A 16319-nucleotide genomic window follows, 5' to 3' on the forward strand; every position below is an offset into this window, starting at 1 on the left:
GAGGGGATTTGACAAATTTTTGGAGGAAAAGTTCATTACGGATTACAAGTCTTAGTAGATATGTGCAAGCTCTTGGTTTTAGAGGCAGGCTGCCTCTGATTGCCAGATGCAGGGGAGGGCACCAGTTTGCAGGTTGTGTCTGTTGTGTACTCTCTGAAGCATTTGGTGAGCCACTGTGAGATACAGGAAGCTGGACTAGATGGGCCGTTGGCCTGATCCAGTGGGGCTCTTACGTTCTAGGACCACACTGGCTAGATCTGTATCATTCTCCATTTTTGTTTACTCCCCTCCCCCCCCCCCCGACATGCTCAGTGATCCCTCAGGCATCTCCAAGTTTAGGGCTCATTTTAGGAAAGCAGTGCAGAAACCAGGCAAACTTCATCCATGTCCTTTAGAACCTGTCAGTGTCCTGGAATGCCAGATTTCTAAGCTTTGTGTGGGCAGTGTCTCCCTAGATTCAGTACTGTGCTCCTCTGAAAAGTGCCAAAGTAAAGGGGACTAAGATGCACTTAAGTGCAGATTGGGGCTAGCCAACTCACTCCTGTTTCTCCTCCAGCTGGATACTATAACCCCAGTTTTTTAAGCACTGAAGAGGACTTAGATGTTAAGTGAAACTTGCTACCTTCCTGACATTGGAATTCCAGATTTGATCTTGTACATAAATCTTCTCTGTTCCTGTGGTATCTTCAGTTTGTTTTACATCATTTTTCCTCTCATACAGCACTTGCAGAAGGTTAAGAACTCCGTTGTTATAAGCAGTATACGATAGCTGTATTTGCCATGGGGCATAGTAATAGAAAGCCAAGTGTAACTTTAGTAATACACTTAAAGAACTGAGTCAGCATATTCACACACAAGCTAGGAACACGGTGATAGTAGTAGAGTAACACCCATCAGAGTTAGATTTAATCCAGAAGTTGCCAGTTCTGATAGTGAGGCTGCAATCTTATCTATGCACGCTTGGGAGTAAGCCCCATTTACTATAATGGGACTTACTTCTTAGAAGACATGCATATGATGGAGCTGTCAGTTATTTAGAAACCAGGTTGAAGAATAACCAGTTGCTAAGTAACATAATTCATAATTTCATTGATTCATTGTGCGCTTGGTGCAAGTAATTATTGCAGCATGCTCTATGTGAATTGCCTTTGCCTTTCTGGGTATTTCAGTCTGTAGAATGCAATTGCAGAGTTTGAGGGCTCTCTTTTATGATCATACTTATGATGTTGCTGCTCCAAGCTGCATTGATTGCCAGTTTAATTTCTGGACAGGATTCATGGTGCTAGTTATGATAAATCAATGGTTCCCAAATTCCTACAGGGGAGTTGGGAACCAGGTAAGCCATTGTGGGGGCAGGGCAGGGGGGCAGTGACAGCGCTGCAACAATTGTGTGCTGCCAGGAGCAAGGGGCTTTTAAACAGGGAGAGGGAAGGGAGCCCGCACTGGTCTCTGTAGGGTGTGAGGGGCTCTTAGCCCCCTCTACGGGTCTCCCCACTGCTGCAAATAGCCCCAATCGCCAGTCCAATTGTTCTGTTTAGCTTTTTCATTGTGTTCAAAGTGATTGTTTTGCTGATGTTTTGTTCTTCCTAATTTTGAATTTTGACAATTGTACTGTTTTAATTGTGTTTGATTTTGAGTGGGCATGAGTCCAGAAGGAGAATGGTGGGGTATAAATTTTTTAATAAATTGGTGTGCTAGTCAACAGTTCCTGCTGGTTTTGTTGTTCAGGGCATTTCATTATTCAGAATGTTGGACCCCAACACGATGGTGACAATTCCAAAGTGAAGGTTAAAGTACGTCTTAATGTCCATGGAATCTTCAGTGTGGCTAATGCATCTATAATAGAAAAACAATATGTAGATGGTGATCCCAGTGATGTATCTATGGAAGCAGAATTGTCTTGTAAGAATCAGAGCAAAGATGAACTGGTATGTAAATTACATGTAAAATTCAGTTTTTACTGCTGCTTGTGGAAACTTGAGTTTGGAAATGTCTTATTGAATTATCTTATTACAAGTAAGAACTTATTTAAAGTGCTGTAATGTTTGTGATCAGACAGTTCTCCTTGGTTGAGTCATTGAACTTCTATTTAACTTGATTTATATTTCACATTTCTGATCTTATAATCAGTGGCATCACTAGGGTTTGTGTCAACCGGTGTAGAAGGCCAGCGCATCACCCCCATGATGGACCTCCTCCCATGCAGTTGGTGTGGGTATGGTGGTGTACCATCGCTCTGCCCCCACTGGTTTTTTGGCTGTGCCATTTGATAGAACAGATATTTCAATGTGGTTTGTTTCATTGCATTGTGCACTGTGTGTGTGTGTGTAAATATAAAAACGATGGTATTATTCCTACAAACTTTGACTTTGGTCACTAGTGGTGTCACCCCCTATGAGGTTGTCAACTTACTAACACCTTATTGCAGTGGTTCTCAAAACTTTTAGCATCAGGATGCACGTTTTAGAATGACAGTCTGTCCAGGACCCACTGGAAGTGATGTCCTGGCAGGAAGTGATAATTATAAATTAAAGTAAAACAAATAAATAAGGGGAAGCCAGCCCTGTTCCACCAAATGAATTTTCTCTATAACCTGCCTGCAATACCCCCCCCCTAAAAAAAATCAGTAAGATTTTCAGCCCTACCCAGTGCCCAGTTCAATTTAAGTTCTTACGTTTCAACCATATTATTGTCAGAATTCACCTGGCTTTGCAAGTCTAAAAAAGGAAAAAAATCACCTTACCAGCTGAAGCCTCTTATTCTTTTTGTTGCGGGGGGCGGGGGGCTGCCTTTTGGAGCATTTGTTGCGCTCTAGTTCCATCAGATCCAGACCAATCTGGTGGCCTCACACTCCCCTTTGCCTGGCCTGACCAGAGCCAAGGTGCATTTGCATTTTTGTTTTCCAGATTTTTGTCCATAACTTTTGTTAGAAAAGACTTACTTCACTCTGGTTTTTCATTGCATTCTGCTGCAAATTCCACATCCAACAGTATATGACATGATTGTATTTCTAAAAACTGCGATTTGAAGACATGACTGCCCCTGTGTGCACCCCTCCCAGTGATGCCACTGATTAGAATCTTGCTGCTTTTTTCTGAATGTGTTCACTCATAATTCAATTTCTGGCCTTTCCCTCCTTTTTTGAAATCTTGGTACCTGTTTGTAAAACTTTGGGTCCAATCCTATCCAACTTTCTAGCACTGATTCAGCCTCCAGGTAAGGGAACAAATGTTCCCTTATCTTGAGGCGATGTCTGTGACTGCCCCCTCAACTGCAGGATGCAGTGCAGGCCCCATTGGTATGGCTACATCAGCACTGTAGAATTGGGCTCTTTGACTTGTAACTTTTACTGGCCAGAAGCTGCTTTTAGTATCTCCCTTGAAAAAGAAATAACCTAAGAAAGAAAAAGCCTGCACATCTCTGCACATGATACAGAATGTGTTTTGATTAAATTTGTTTCCCCAAATATGTTTTAAATGTCTTCAGTGCATTTGAAAATTTAAGATATTGCATACATTTTTAGAAATTTCTTTTTTAAAAAACAAGTTCTTAGTGAAGTTGAGCACTTCAGCATGCTTTGCCTATTTGAAATATAAAATAACTTAAAATGCGGTACTAGATAAAGAATAAGTCTCTATATAGAGTAAAAGTAACCAAATGCATATACTTTGCTTCGTGTGGAGCATGTACTAATCATTTTCTGTTTTCACTGCTATGCTTATCAGCAGTTACCTTTCATAATTGAGGATGATACCATTGACTCTGAGGATGAGGTTTGTTTAAACATGTAGCATTCAGTAGGCTTTTAATATAGCAAATAAACTTTCCTCACTCTTGTCTGTATTTCTGTATAAGCAGTAGGAGATTAATGAAAATAACCTGGTCTGGGGGAAAAGGCCTTAAGAACTTTGCAGTAGGCATTAATACTTAGTCTTTGTGAATTTTAATATTCTATAAATGAGATAAGAAATCTAAAAATTAACATCTGGAGATTTGATATTGTGTGATCCCCGACCACCCCTAATGCTGTAGTGTCCCTGTACACTTGATAAATTCTTACTGTTGGCAAGATACATTACCTGTCCAACTGCCCCCCCCCCCCGAGTTTAATCACCTGTTCTTATCATGTCTCTTCCTTCACTTTCCCTGCTTCCTTCTTAAGTCTTCCTAATTATATGGGACAGTTTGTGCAAACTGCTTTCTTTCATGGATTGCTAAACTTACTGTTTAAGTGGGTTAGCAGACAGTGTAGGGGAGCAGTTTGGGTCAACAAATCTCTCGCATGATTAGGAAGATTTATAGGGGAGAAGCGGGGAGGGGCCAGAACATACACATGCCAGGAATGGAGACCACTAAACACTTGGAGCCAGTTAGACAAGATAAGTATTGACCAAGCCAGCCCTTCTAAATCCTTGTACTATTCAGTTAGAACGTTCGAAGTCCTGCTGTATCAGGTGAAAGGCCCATCTAGTCCAGCAGCCTGTTTCTACAGTGGCCCACCAGTCACCTTTTGGAAACCCACATGGAGGACAGAGAGGGGCACACCCTCTCTCCTTTCATTGCTCCCCTGCAACAGAGGTTGCCAGCTTGTGAGCTATGCTGTGAACTTCCAGTTATGCTGTGGGATCTTTTCATTTTCCTGTTCTGCTACATTTCTGCTTGCCACTATAATTTCAGCTTAATTCATTACTTTGTTCCTGGCTCCTCCTTTCCATTTGTTAGAGGAAGCCTTTCCTAGTAGCACTGCATTGTGCTGAATTGCATTATACGTAAGTCCCCAATGTTGCCATAGCATCACTTGTTTATACTGGTCAGGTTGTGTTTAATCAGTCATCAATTTTATTTAATTCTAAGATATTGCAAAAAAACAATGCAACCAAGGTTTTGAATAATCTTGCCTTCATTTACTTCCACATGGCTTTCCTGGTTGACTTGGTTCTTCCTTGCCTTTTTGCACATTTTTCCCCCAAAATTGTGAACATGCAATAATGTTTGGAAATTGCTGAAATAGAACATACTTTCCCTGTCTCAACCTTATTGAAGGAATTGTGACCTGAGAAAATCTTATTCAAGACATTCTCTTGTCATAGTAGTTGAGTGCTCTAAAAGTGCAAAAATGTTGATGTGCTTCCCAAGTTCAGGTGTGCTATTTAGTTGCAGTTCTTGTATTTTTCCAGTGATTATGTCTAAAAACTGCTGTATAGTTGTCTAAGAAACTTTATTGTAGAGTTTAGTGTGGTGTTGAACACTTTTCTTTTTATAGTCTAAAATGGAGGTTGATCACGATGATGGCAATCACAAAAACCAAGCTGAGCAGCAGAATCATGCTGATGAAGAAACTGATCATATAGGAGCTGAAGGAAAGGTAAGTAAGGAATAATAAAAAACATTTAAATCTTAAGAGGTGGAAAAATGTTTCATATTGCTAAGGCATATACTCTAACAAGAATTTTTTCCTGCTGGTTGCTGTGCCGTAACTTTCTTTAAGTAACTTTCTTTAAGTATGTTTAAAAGCAATATATAAATAGTTATTATTATTATTATATCCTTGAGATTTGAAGTCTCTGCCTTCTAATGTTCACTCAGTAAAAGCGCAAATAGGCTTCATGTTGATCCTGTGACACAGGGAATTAAGATTTCTGGTCACAACCCTTCTAGAAACTGATGTGCTGGCTCTTCTTTGGCTAGTGATCTGAAGCACTTCTGAGCAGATTTTCCTTTTGAGCAGTGCTTGTACTAATTTCATTGCTTGACTTCAAGTGTCATGGAAAAAGCTCCCAACCCTAGCAATTTTACCCTTTTCAGAATCTTTCATTTTAAAACTAGTGAGGAATTAATACTCTTGTAGAATTAAGTACATGCTGGTAGCTGTTCAAAACCTGGAAAACTGCATTGATGCAGAATTTACTTATGTGCCATGAGGTAAGTGTTGACATATTTCATTGTCCCATTTTGCAGACTGCTTCTGGAGACAAACTTGATATGAATCAATCTGGGAAAGCTAAAGCAAAGATCAAGAGTATTGATCTACCTATCCAGACTAACCTGTACAGGCAGGTGGGACGTGACCTTATTAACTGCTACATTGAAAACGAGGTAAGAACATAAAATGGATCTGATTCAGTCTACACCAGGGATGTCATACTCATTTCATGCAGCAGTCTGAATAGCATTCATGATGCCTGGTGAGGGCCGGAAGTAAGGTCATTAAGCAGGAATTGATGTGATTAATCGGAAAGTGACCTGGCATAAGCATATGTTCTCACCAAGGAACTCATTAGCTGCAAATGGCAGAGGAAAAAATACAAAGCTCTTAATCAGTTATAAAGTAGCCACATGTCAGCAACTTGATGATGCCTGAAAGAAGCATACTCTGTGATGCATGATGGAACAACTTCCAGTATGGAAACATTTTGGAAGTACATACTGTGTTTTGCCTATCTTGCTATTGCATGTTTCTGAAGTTAGTCCTTGAAGGTTTGTAAATTCAGCCCCTTAATCTGGACTATTAAATGATTGTTTGGCAGCAGTATTTTTTTTAAGTCATCTTTTTATTTTCTTTTTTAAAGAAGCATGATTCCTCAAGATCTTGGCTTCTGAAGTCTTATGAGACCTTGGATCAAGATTGGAGGCCTCCAATCCATGACCGTGCAGATCTCCACAGCTACATCATGAAGAGCTTCCACAGGCTGAATGAGGCCCACAGGCCCTATGTCTGACACCCCTGGTCTGCACGGAGTAATTATAGCTGTCTCGATCCATGGTTAATTAACCCATTCCTCTATTCCTCCAAATTGAATCACAAATTGGCTTGTAAATAAATGGAATTTAGAATATTGACTTTGTGTGAAATATAGATAATGACAAATTGTTCTGCCCGCACTTGGGCCATATGAAAGTGTTGGTTCAGGCTTACAAACTACACAACCTGAAGAAGTTTGTGGAAGACTTCCAAAATCATATTGAAAAATTCTTCCACTCACAAGACTTAAACTGATTTTAAGAATGTTTGTTCTTATAGGGGAAGATGATGATGCAAGACAAATTAGAAAAAGAGAAAAATGATGCCAAAAATGCTGTTGAAGAATATGTGTATGATCTTCGAGACAAGCTGTGTGGCATCTATGAAAAATTCATCACTGAAGATGTAAGACCCTTTGTACATTTATAATATAAATATTTGTTCACCTAACATTCAGTATTGAAATAAACATAACAGCCCTGCTGGATTACTTGTCTAGTTCAGCATCCTGTTTTAGTGTCCAGCTGGGTTACTTTGGGAAGCCCACAAGTAGGAACTGAAAGCATATGCCTCACCCACCATTATTCTCCTGCAGCTAGTATTCAGAGGCATGCTGCTGCTGAACCTGGAGGCAGCTCATATCTATCATGACTAATTGCCATTGACATGCCCTCCCATGAATTTGTTGAAGCCCCTTTTAAAGGCATCTGAGGTAGTGTCCATCACCACAGCATGTAGTAACAAATTCCATAGATTGATTATGCATTGTAGAGGGAGATTGCTGACCTTTGGATAAATGCAATGACTGGGTTCAGATGTGACACTAAACCATGTTAAAGCCATAGTTCAATATTTCTAACAAGTCTTGAGTAGTCCCTCCTCCCTTTTGTGCAAAATGTGAGGAAATTGCCACATCTTGCCTTGAAACAAGCCAAAGTTGTCTGCCCAAACCCAGCAAGTCAGTTTGTTCTAACTACACCTTGTGACTAACAGTCCAATCCACCAGGGACACAGTACTGGTCTCCAGTGCGCTGCCCTGGTAATGGCCATCACAAAAGTGTGTGAAGCACCTTGTGGTGGACAAGCAGAGGCAGGTGTCAACACTGTGCCTTCGCTCTGATCAAAGGCACTGGGCATGGTTGGCAGTACGTTCCCTGCTGAGCAGTGGCATTCCAGGGCAGGGGGAGAATGGAAATGGGATGAAACAGCGAGGGGAAGGTAGTACATGGTGGATGAACTGGGCCCGGGAAGGTAGCAACAACTGCAGTAGACGCTTCTGCCGGAACCTATCCACCCCCAAGCTGATTCATCAACGTGGGGTTGCACATTCTGCACCAGTGATTTTGCAGATGCAGGATCCGTTAACCCCATAGCAGCTGCTGGAGCTTACCCTGGGGCAAGGGGACAAAATCTCAGGGAGAACTTCAGCAGCCTGATGGGCCCACACTGGATACAGCACCAACCATTTCGAAACTGCTGCATCATAGCATGTTAAGTTTGGTTAGGGTTGGGCTGTAAGCCAGGATGTCCAATTAGGATTTGTTGCATAAATTGTTAATCTTTTTATGAAGGAAGCAGTGGCATAGCTAGCAGGGGCAGGAGGTGGTCCGCACCTGGTGCCACCTTCGGGGGGGGGGGGTGACATACTAGTGACCAAAATTGCTAAAATTATGATTGTTGGGAATAATACCATCGTGTTATATACTGTTCGATGCGTAATTTACAGCAGAATGCAATGAAACTGGAGTGAAGTATCTCCATTCTATCAAAAGTTAAAGCCTAAAAACCAGAAAACAAAAACACAACTGTCTTATGTAACAAAAAGTACAATTTCCTTATAACAGACCAGTGAGACTGATTGTTCAGATAGGCAATGAGATGTTATTATGAAACAGCATGGAACCAATAAGGTGTTAGCAGGGTGACACCCTGGGAGAATGACACCGGAGTGGATCCAGCGTTTGTGTTTGGGGAGGGCCATGAGCACTACTTTCACTCCAGAGCCCAGGTCAACTAGTCAGGTAGACCTGGGCTCCTGGTTGAATTTTGGCCTCTGTGGCCAAGGTTTGCTGGGTGGGTATACCTGGGCTTCTGTCCAAACTTGGAGCCCAGATCTACCTGCCAGGTAGACCTGGGCCCCTATTCCGACTAGCACCCAATTTCACTCCCTGTCGTGGTGGGAACCCTTACCTGCTGTTAATTTTGTCATGTGGGGGGATGACAAAATTTATGGACTATAGGTATCAAATGACCTAGCTACCCCACTGGAAGGAAATGAGAGAGGTGGCCATAATCAAAAGCATGGCACAGTTATTTCTAGTGGCTCATGCAAAGCTTCATCTCCATCAACTATTTTCTAAATTTTGAGAAGAACGCATGAGATAAATCAGCATTTCTAATTCATTTTTCTATTATGGGTACTAGAAGCACCTGTTTCTGACTCTTGGGTCCCTACAACTGCTATTCATGCTTTTCTACTGGTGCAGAACTTGATTTCTTACTCTCTATATCTGTATTTGTTACACCTTCTTTTTAATCTATCTTTGTTCAATGCTATGAGGTAGTAGTACAGCACAATCCTGAGTATGTCTACTCAGATTTAACTCCCATTGAGTTCAGTGGGACTTACTCTCAGGTAAGTGGGTATAGTGTTGCAGCTGTAGTTTAGGGCATTCTTACATAACTCCCTTCTGAAGATTTTACTAATCCAAATGAGCAAGGTTTCAAGTACTGTTCTGATATTTTTGAACCTTTCCCCCCTAGGATTCAAGGAAGATAACCTTAATGTTGGAGGATACAGAAAACTGGCTATATGAAGAGGGCGAAGATCAACCAAAACATATATATGTAGAGAAACTTCAGGAAATGAAAGTAAGTCCTGCATTCATAGAAGAATAACTTTGACTTGATTTTTTCTTTTGATAGCCTGAAAGACGGTTAATGAAATCCGTTCATAGACATCAAATTCAACTACAGTGGTGCCTTGCAAGACAGAATTAATTCGTTCCGCGAGTCGTTTCGTATTGCGAAAATTTCGTCTTGCGAGGCATCACTGCAAACTGCAAACAAACAAAAAAGATTTGCAAAAAAATTCGTCTTGCGAAGCACGGCCATAGAAAAATTCGTCTTGCGAGTCACCAAAAAAATTGCAAAACGCTTTCGTCTTGCGAGTTTTTCATTGCGCGAGGCATTCGTCTTGCGAGGCACCACTGTACTTATTAAAACAAGTTAAATGGAATGGCTAAAAGTATTGTAGATTTAGTCTATCTGGGGTTGTCCTTCTCAAATATAAAACTAGTTTCCCAAACATACTCGTGAAGAACAAAAAGTTTGTTTAAAATACATCCTGCCTGCCTTACTGTAATCAGTGTTCTCAAGGACCAGGCTGTATTATATTTGTATTCAGTAAAGAAGATGATTGGTATGTTAGTGCCTCAGAGGGTTTTTCATCTGGTCTGTTGCTAATATGTCTTTCAGCTTTTGGCTCCCAGCAGAAGACACAAGAGGACAAGACAGGGAGTGTTTACAAATTCCCCCCTCCCTGCCCAGTTCTCACATGTTCAAATGTCAATGCTTAATGTACTGTATTTGGGATGAAAGCTAACAGAACTCTTCAGAATTAAATCTTAACTACAGAACTGCAAGATGTTTATATTATCAGATTTGTCCATAAATACTGGCACACAAAGTTGAAAGCATCTCTCTCCAAGGAAACAACCCATATATCAAATACTGTGAGTCCTCCTTATCCGTGGACTTAGCATCCTAGGGTTTGAGTATCTGTGGATGCCAAGCCTGTGGCTGGAGGGCCTCAGAACATGTCCTGGATGTAACCAGAAAATGCTTCCTTTTCATGCTGGCAACTTCTGGGGGTGTTCTGAGGTGCACACACGGCCCTCAGTGGGATTGAGGGAATGGGTTTCTCCCAATTCAGTGAATTAAGCAACAGTATATCAAAATTTGAGTTTTATATTTGTAGAAACTTGGTGGTCCTGTTCATGATAGATACATGGAACATGAAGAGAGGCCAAAAGCTTTAAATGATTTGGGAAAGAAACTCCAGCTGCTTATGAAATCTGTAGAAGGCTACAAAAACAAGGTAGGAGCAAGTTGTTTTATATTTCTGCGTAGCTTAAGATCAGAATTTAGAGGATTGTTTTAATTGCACACCTTAGCAGGCAATCTACAAATCCTTTGGCAGGAAAGCCTCTTGGAAGAGAGTTAGTCATGTCCAAAATCTAACTTGTGTTATTTTCATGTTAAACCATAGTAAACCTTTCATGGTGATTGGCATGATGTCTGAATTAGACTATGTATTGGTTATGTTGTTGAGTTCTGAATTAAAAGAAATGTTCTTCCCTAGGATGAAAAATATGATCATATAGATCCTGCTGACATGGAAAAAGTAGAAAAATACATCAATGAGGCCATGAATTGGTTGAACTCAAAAATGAATGCTCAGAACAGGCTGAGTTTGACACAGGATCCTGTTGTGAAAGTGGCAGAAATCATAGCAAAATCTAAGGTACATCTAAAATGCAGTTGTGTAAATTAATGGAGATATGATAGAAATGTGTATGGATGTGTGATGAATTGGTATTGCAGGTAGTAGCTCAGGACAGCATTCTATTAACTACCAAAGTTAATAAGACTTCAGCAGGACAGTTCTATATTTAGAGTACAATCCTATGCTTATCTACTCAGAAGTAGGTCCCATTATGTTCAGTGGGGCTTACTGACAGGAAAGTGTGCATAGAATTGCAGCCTCAGTTTCCACAGTATCCTCAGAGATTGAACTGGCATAGCTATTAATGTGAGCCATGTGCACTCTGGACCACCATATGTATATATTTGCTTGACAGTGGTGCTAGTAAGAATATATGTATAACTTCATCTTCTTTTGTTGGGATGGAAAGGCTAGACATCTCTTCAATTCTGTGTGCTGGTATTTTGCAATGATGGAGACAGATGAAAATGGACATGTTTGTGGACAGATTTCTACCAAACAGTGGATTGTTTCTGCCTTTGGATAAGTAGCTGTTGTGTGTCCTTAAAGAGTTTGACACATTTCATGGAATGCTACATAATGCAACAGAGTCACTTTAGCAAACTGGATTTGAGACAATTTTCATTACTGAAATTTTTCAACCATTTCTGCCCAACGTTGCATATATGCAGCGGAGAATAAATCTGTTCACAGAATTGACCAGCTCATGGGCGATTTTGATGAACTAACTACCTTACTCATCTGTCTCCACAGTATCCCATAGTCAGTTTCATATGCTGGTATATTCCTATTTCTCGCTGAGTTTTACTAACTTTCTTTTAATCCTAACAACATAGGAACTGGATGGCTTATGCAACCCTATTATTTACAAGCCGAAACCCAAGGCGGAGCCACTGTCTGAAGGGCAGGGAAAATCGAGTAGCGAGCACAATGGACCAATGAATGGACAGAGTGGTGCTGACACAAAAGCAGACAGTTGCCAGCAGACTAAATCATCTGAAGAAATGGATTTGGACTAAGTTCTATGTTTCTTTGGGTCCATTAAAAACAGTGCAAGTAATCAGAGGGTCCATCTTTCTTTTATGTCTGATATACGCTGCAGATGTTCAGTTCCTTAGTCAACTTTCTGTCCTTTGTTCTTTGCAGTAGGTTTGAAAGTGTTTTTCTACTGAGTGCATTCCCACTGTTCATTCCATTAATGCCGCTTACATGGAGCTTTAGTTGAATGTAGATTGTAAAAGTCAGTTTGTGCTTTCCCGATATATTTTATATCAAATAGGCAGATGATATATAAATGACAACAATCTACCTTATTTAAAGCTTTTTATTGTGGGTCAGCCTCTGCTCCTTGATTCAGGAAAGGCCACTGTATTGCACTACTGATGCTGAAGCATAGATCTCTGCATCTTTATTTTGGAAGATATTGGATTTCATGTGGCTTAAGCATGGCCACTTGAAGCACTGACCTTTTTCTAGTTGTTGTACTGTTCTAATTTAAATATTAAAATAGAGCTTAGCTGGGAAACTAGTTCATCTTGTTGATGTACCATGAAAACTGTAAGAACTTGTAGACAAAATAGCTAAGGCTTGAAAGAAGCCCATACCAGCAGCGTTCTTTGTCACAAAACGAGCAACATTTCTCAAAATAAAGCTCATGGTCTCCATGTACACTCAAGTCCTGCATATCATATTCTGTGTTGATCATGAGACACTGTTAAAGTTGTAATAGTATGAGATGTTAGTGGAATGTTGAATGCCATAACCGAGGGTGTGGGAGGGACATGGTTTTCATTTCTCTTTATTGCCTCTAACCTTGCTGGTTTGGCTTCATTCTAAATGCTGCCTATGCATGTTTTTTAAATATATCCTCACAATTAAAATCAGAAAATACATATATAACATTGTCATAAATTGGTATTGATCTTATCCATGTTGGTATTCCTTACTGAAATAGTTCGACCATTCTACCTGGGAAGATGATCTTCTGTCTTGGATCCTGTGCATGCAGAAGGAGCAGAAAAGGAATAGCAAAATAGGTCAGCAGTGGACCCAAGCATCCTTTGCTGGCAGCACTTACCAGCCATAAAAATCTGAACCAACAAAGTACAAGCTACTGGTATTCCAAATGCATTAGTTTAAATGTGATATTGCAGATCTTTAGGCTCAGAACTGTACCAAGTTGAAGAGGTGCTAGCTCAGCTGCCTTGAAAGTCAGATAAATACAGACTCTTAACCAAAGAACACAGTATGAAGAAACAGTACATCCAATAGGATATCCTATTTTCGGCTTAAGTGGCTTTTCTTTGTTACCAGAACAATGTCTTTTTGAAACCCCTGTAATTATTTTAACTACCTGTCCACCCCTTCTCCTACTGCTATGCAAGTTTAATTACAGTTTATTTAAAATTGCTCAATCAATTGCCATGATGGGTGAGGGTGAATATAGTCAACACTTCTAGACTAGGATGCATGCAGAAGGATTCTGTACATAACATTGTATATTTTATCTCCAACTTCACATATTACTGTGTGTAGTGGACAAAATTTTTGTTTACAAAGTTACTGGGATCAAATCTGCAAAAGACTGTCAAGTTTTTGTTTTTCCCAAAGTTATCCTTGATGCATCTTGGCAGGGAAAGGGGAGAGAGAGTGAATCTCTGGAGAAGGCAGGCTGTCCAAGGGGAAATAGTACCTAGTGATTAGCATGTACCCAACCTCCTGCTCCCCCTTCTCTTTACTGGATCAGCAGCTGAATAGAAGGAAAAACCTTGGTAATTTGTATCTGTTGCTATCTGAGAAAATCTTCCCTCAGGGACAGTGCTGAACCCCAGGAGTAGTTATCAAAAATAAAACACCCAGTAGCATCTCCAAAGGAAAAAGACAAGATTGGCCCACTGAATTACCTGTGAACATGGACTAGGCAGGCAACAGTCAAAGTGTAAGTGCAGTAGTTTACATTAGAAACTAGAAATTACATTAGAAACTATAAGACCAAAAGAAAAAGGGAGTTAAAACGAAATGGGGCAAAAAAGGCAAGTAGTAAGAGTACACGTAGGCTAACAGAAAATGCCTGAGTATGCCTGGAATGCACAAAGAATACATTTCATTGAATGGGTGCAGTAACCAGTAATGTCCTGCAGAAGAAGCTTAAGATGCTCTTCCAAAAACTCTGCTTCCAATGCCCCCCCCCCCCCACACACACACACTGGAGCACTAACCAGTTATGTTTGCAAATTGGCTGACTGGGACAGAGCAGGCAAAGCAAAATAAATTCCCTGGCTGCAGTCTAGCTGGAAATGGTCACTATTTGCTAGTTACTTTGTCCAAGAAATCCTCAGTCTTTGCATTTGTAGGTGAGCAAGTAGGTGTTCCTTTCTGAGCTCCCAACAAGTGGGTCAATCTGTGACTGGCAGAGAGCAGTGAGTTTCCTATGTGCTTGGACCTAAACAATTTTGGTGGGTGGTATTTTCTGATTGGAGGGTGGAACCCATCAGGTCACTTCATTCCACCCTTGGATTTAGACACAGGTTTGCTACCCAATTGGCATGTGCCAGCCAATCCTAGAGAAGAGGTAGCTATCCTAGATAGGAAGAAGAACCCCCATAGACATGTTAGCTAGTAATGGCATTTCCCACAAAGGACAAAGGCTGCTTCTCATGTTTTTCTTATATTTCTGCTTATTAGGTTTGCTCGCATTCACTTGACTTATATATTTACGTTTTTTGCCAGCCACAATAAATGTGCAAGCTTTGACTTTCAATCCTGCTCTGGTCCCTAGCCACACAAAAGTACAAGATATGTATTGTGAGAGTCGGTGAGAGAGGCAGTTTTACAGTTAACAGGCGGAAAGGCAGAAATACTGTTATAAATACTGTTATTGTTATTCCTATATTTATGGTCCACTGCTCTGGGCAGTTGGCAGATTTGTAGAAAGAAAGACAATTTGTAGAGCACGTTGGCCCCTTTCGGAGTCTGCAAGACTTTCTGTACTGAATGCTTTTGCTTTTTATTTTTGCAGAAAACACTGACTATAACTTTTTTCAGACTTCTATGCACCGTCCTCTAGGGCAGAATGAAGTGACTGCTTCTCTGTTTTATGACCTTTACACAGGGCAGGGTTGCTGAGAATTCCCTCATGCAGACCGCTTCATTCCTAAATCTGGTCACCAAGCACATGTGGATATTTTGCTCAGTGGAAACTTCTGGCTTGGCTTGGCATTGGCTGGAATTGTACTGCATTGAATGGGCACTGTATATACAACTCCAGTGCTTATTTGTGAATGAGCCTTTTATCTATGGTGCCACTTCAACCTAGCCATGTAACACAGGGAATGCTTAATTTATCCCTTTATTTTATTTTTAAGTATGAGGTTGGATTAGCATATAAGCAGTCCCATTACTAGTACCCTGTTGGACCTTATAGTTGGGGTGTTGCATTGAATTCTTTGTGTGTGTGTGTGTGTGTGTGTGTGTGTGTGTGTGTGAGAGAGAGAGAGAGAGAGAGAGAGAGAGAGATTTTGTGGCAGCAGTTCTCAAACTTTACCACCATGACCCACTTTGTTGGCTGTGTTGCTCCCCAAAATACCTTGCGACTTTCCCCAGAATGCAATGCTGGAAGGCATTTCGGGACGTGATGCAGCTAACAAAGTGGGTTGTGTGTCAGTGCTACCCAGAAGCTGCAAATGCCTTATAGGTTCTGGATCGCACCAGCCCTGTGACCCATGAAAAATCAGGTTGCATCCCACCTATGAGTCATGACTCACAGTTTGACAACTGCTCGGTTAGCAGTTATTTTTGATAGTTGTTGCTGCTTTGGACATTCTTAGCTATAAAACAGCAAGAGTGAACGTTGCACTCCCAAGAGGTGGTTTGTCTTTTTTGTGTTGCAATCAGCAATGAAGAATAGTCCAGTTACCTTGGAGTGGTGCTATAAATAACCCAAAGGACGACTTTTATCACAGATAAAATACCTAGTTGGTTTTGACCCTAAGAGCAACCAAGGTACAGTTGTACAGTTTTGACTTGTACAATTTTCTGTTCTGGCAAACTAATTATCTTGTCTCTTGACCT

At 40.7% G+C, this 16319-nt stretch overlaps 1 protein-coding gene across 2 annotated transcripts in view; it reads left to right on the top strand.

The window, feature by feature from the left end:
* Positions 1-12309, top strand: part of HSPA4L (heat shock protein family A (Hsp70) member 4 like) — a 45718-nt gene extending 33409 nt beyond the window's left edge. For both annotated transcript variants that reach the window (XM_066632046.1, XM_066632047.1), the window contains exons 12-19: positions 1729-1928; positions 5264-5365; positions 5959-6096; positions 7022-7147; positions 9506-9613; positions 10722-10841; positions 11106-11267; positions 12086-12309. In XM_066632046.1, the coding sequence (XP_066488143.1) occupies positions 1729-1928; positions 5264-5365; positions 5959-6096; positions 7022-7147; positions 9506-9613; positions 10722-10841; positions 11106-11267; positions 12086-12268 (1139 nt within the window). In that variant the 3' untranslated portion in view covers positions 12269-12309. The remainder of the gene's footprint in view (positions 1-1728; positions 1929-5263; positions 5366-5958; positions 6097-7021; positions 7148-9505; positions 9614-10721; positions 10842-11105; positions 11268-12085) is intronic.
* Positions 12310-16319: the final 4010 nt, after the last annotated feature.

This window comes from Tiliqua scincoides, chromosome 6 (genome assembly GCF_035046505.1).
Source record: "Tiliqua scincoides isolate rTilSci1 chromosome 6, rTilSci1.hap2, whole genome shotgun sequence".
Classification (NCBI taxonomy): Eukaryota; Metazoa; Chordata; class Lepidosauria; order Squamata; family Scincidae; genus Tiliqua; species Tiliqua scincoides.